The sequence below is a fragment of the Merops nubicus genome, unplaced genomic scaffold (genome assembly GCF_000691845.1).
Source record: "Merops nubicus isolate BGI_N331 unplaced genomic scaffold, ASM69184v1 scaffold31510, whole genome shotgun sequence".
Lineage (NCBI taxonomy): Eukaryota > Metazoa > Chordata > Aves > Coraciiformes > Meropidae > Merops > Merops nubicus.
The window spans coordinates 1-3,419 of NW_008582716.1; the positions used below are offsets into that span (position 1 = coordinate 1).

Sequence of the window (3,419 nt, forward strand, 5' to 3'; positions counted from 1 at the left end):
TGCCTCACAACCCCAAGGCACAGGGGTACAAAATGGGGTTCGGCCGGGTGTGACAGTCCCGCTGGACAGCGGGCTGGCTACAGTCCCTACCTGAAGGTGTAGAGGGAACCCATGTCCAGCATGGAGAGTAGCTCTGCTTTGGATTTGGGGAAGGTCAAGCGGTAGTGCAGGGTCTCAAAGGCCGGCACGATGAGAGCTGCCTTCCTCTGGGGCAGCCCCAGCTGCTGGATGGAGTTCCTGTGGCGGTGGGGAAGGGTGTAACCCATGGCCATAGCCTCCTGCCCAGAAGGGCATCAATGGCTTTACACATGAACAGAAGAACTGCTGCCCGGGGCATTTCCTCCAGAACTCGGTGCCTGGGGAGCCCGGTGGGTGGAGCAGGAGCAAGCCTCACCTGAGGTAATCGTAGAGGCCGTACATAGGCAGGAAGTCGATGTCGGTCAGGAAGACGTAGGGGGTGTGTGTGTTGGCCAAGGCCACGTTGCGCAGGAGGTTGATGGGGTAGAACTGCCCCTCCTTGTAGACGATGTGGTAGGCGACGTTGCGGCGGGCGCTCAGCACCTCCGAGGCCTGGGCGTAGCGCAGGAACTGCTGGGCCTCCGCGTCCGACATGTACAGCGCCAGGCTGATGGGGCCCTCCCAGTGCTTGCAGATGGCCTCCAACATCTGCAACCTGCAAAGCAGAGGACGCCGTGGAAGCAGGAGACTTGTCTCGTGGCCGCTTGGCCAAACTCACGGCCGGGTGCCCGTCGGTGAGCCCAGCCCAGTTCAGGGGGCAGTGGGAGGAACTGCTGCTCCCAGCTTGGGGGGTGTTGCTCCCCACTGTGGCAAAACGCTGGTGTGGGGGTAAGAAACCTGAGTTTCAAGATCTCTGGTAGCTCCCAAGCTGTGAGGGCCCCACAAAAGGAGGGGAGATCTGACCTCCCACCGACAAGCACCTGTCCATGGAGAGCTGGGCCACGAGGGTGACGTCGGTGGGGTGGGGGAGGGCCAGGAACTCGTGCTGCAGGAAGAAGAGGTGGACGCGGTGCTGCGTGAGGTGCTGCCGGCGGAAATCGTAGCAGGGATCGTCCTCGTCCAGCTCCTCCAGCGCCCGCTGCAGCTGCAACGCCAGCGAGGTGAGGGAGGGCAGACACCCCACGGGGAGCTGGGGCACGGGGTCTCTGCCCGCCCCACGCCCTGGCATCCGGGACAGGGTCCCAGTTGCTGTCACCTGGTTGCTGGGAGGGCTGGGGAGGCTGGCGCAGCCAAAGAGCTCCCGGCGCAGCAGGTTCCCGTCGTACTCCAGGAAGGTCAGGTAGAGGTTGCGGAAGAACTCCACGTGCTTGTTCTTCACCCGCAGCTTCTTGGGAGAGTTCCAGTGGATCACCTGAGGGCAGCGGTGTGTCACCCCACGGGGGGAAAAGCCAGCAGCACCCAATGCGCCCCAAGGCCCACGCTGACTCCCCTGGACCTTCAGCACTACCCTTCAGGTCCTCCCCAGTCCCCAAGGCAGCAAACCCACCTTGAGATCCGAGACCTCGGTGTAGCACTGCTCCGAGCGGGTGTGATCGGAGAGCTGCACGTTCCAGAAGCAGGGCAGCTGGTACACCAGGGCTGGGTCCTGCTTGATCACCGCGTTGAAGATGTCCTAGCAGAGGGAAGGACGAGTGCACAGGTGGATGAGGAAGACAGCACGGCCACCCTTGTGCCAGCAGTGCCAGAGGAACACGGCAGGGCTCACCACCCCAAAGGAGGGACCGTTACCTGATCAGCCAGCGAGGTGGAGAGCATGCTCATGAGTTCCCTCTCTGCTGTCAGCCTCCACATCTGCTCCCAGCCCAGGCGACGCAGGCGGTCAAGCAGGAGCAGGATCACCCCTGAGTGCCAGGAAGGAGGGCACCGGGTCACCGAAGGAGCACCCAACCCTTACAGAGCTGAAGCACAGCAGCCTCTGTGCCTTCGCCCCACCCACGCAACCCCGGGACACTGCAGCAGCCCCTTCACGGCCACCAGACTCTCCTGCCACACCTCAGCCTTCCCCAGCCTCCCCGTGCCAAGTGCCACCTTCCAATGGATGTGCCATCAGGCTGCAAGGCCCACCCCAGTAGCCCCCACTCACCCGTGTTGAAGCCACGTCCCAGGGCTGGCCATGGTTTGTGGTTTTTCCACAGGTTGCCCAAATACCAGTCGCTTTGGTTCTCCACCAGCCCGATCACCTGCTTGTCTAAGGACACAGAGGGGTGTGGATGTAGCCCTTCTTGCTGCAGGTTCAGAGGGCCCAAGCAAACCCACTGCACTGGTGCTGTGGCAGACAGGGGCTGCCGCACTATGCCCAGCACCCAGGGCCTTGCCAGGGCCACAGCAGGTCCCAGGGACACCCTGTCCTCACCAGAAAACTTCCCAAAGACAGCCCAAAGCTCAGCAATGTCGGTGGCGAAGGTGATGTCGGTGTCCAGGACGATGACCTTGGAGAGGTTGGAGGGCAGTGCCTTGGTAAGGGTCAGCTTCATCAGCCCGTAGATACCAGAGTAGTGCTTGTTGGGGATCCACGACACCTCCGGCTGCAAGGGGGCACAGCCTCAGGGCTGGGCACGTCCACACCCTTCCCCTGCCCACACCGTGTGTGCCTGGCACCACCAGCAGAGAGGCACAACGGAGCTGTGGAACCAGCCAAGCCCAGAGCATCTCCTCCAGCTGCACCACCAGCAGCCACCCCTCTCTCTCCCCAGGCCCTTGCTGGCTCCTTCTCCTTTGCTCTCACCCTGATCTGGCTCTCCCTCCAGCCACCAAAACCCCCAGCTGAACTCCAGTGCTTCAGTGCTCAGTGGCTGGACCCAGCTCTGCTGCCAAGGCAGTGCCACCCCAAGGGGCCTCCCACCCCTCCAGCACCAGCCCTGTGGCTCCTTCTCAGCTGGACCAGCAACAAGTCCAGAAAGGGGAGCAGGTGAGTGAGAGACCAGCAGGACAAGTTAATAATCCCCCCTCCCACTCGCCCCTCTCTGCTGCTCCCCTCAGCCCCCCAACACTGCACTGGCACAGGGCAAAGGTGAAGCAAGTTCCTGCCTTCAAGTCATCGGCGTTGTAGAAGCTGACGTGGACAGAGGGCACCATCCAGGACTGGAAGAGTGTCTGGAGGATCTGGTGGGCCACAGAGTCCGTGATGAAGTGAAAGTGGAGGGGGTTTTTCCTGCCAAGGGCAAGCACAGCAGCACTTAAGCACCACAGCGGGAGGAACAGGACATGGTCCTCATCCCCCCCACCCTTGCCAGAGGACAAACATCAGCTGAGGGGGCAGATGAAGAAAACTTAGCCATACATGGGGGAAATAAATCCCCTTCCATCTCTTTCAGCAGTGCCAAAAGGGGTGAAGAGAAACCCTAAGAGCCCCGCCCGCGGCACTGCACCCCCTGCAGCAGGTCACCTGGGAACCCCAAGCC

The 3,419-nt window shown here is 62.0% G+C and overlaps 1 protein-coding gene across 1 annotated transcript; it reads right to left on the reverse strand.

Moving 5' to 3' along the window:
• Nucleotides 1–86: 86 nt before the first annotated feature.
• LOC103771258 (glycosyltransferase-like protein LARGE2) lies at nt 87–3,169 on the reverse strand (the record flags this gene model as incomplete). Its single annotated transcript, XM_008938550.1, has 9 exons — nt 87–237; nt 395–673; nt 939–1,102; nt 1,214–1,369; nt 1,505–1,630; nt 1,747–1,859; nt 2,102–2,206; nt 2,372–2,543; nt 3,046–3,169. Coding segments are annotated over 9 exons (1,390 nt in total), but the record flags the coding sequence as incomplete, so codon positions are not given.
• Nucleotides 3,170–3,419: the final 250 nt, after the last annotated feature.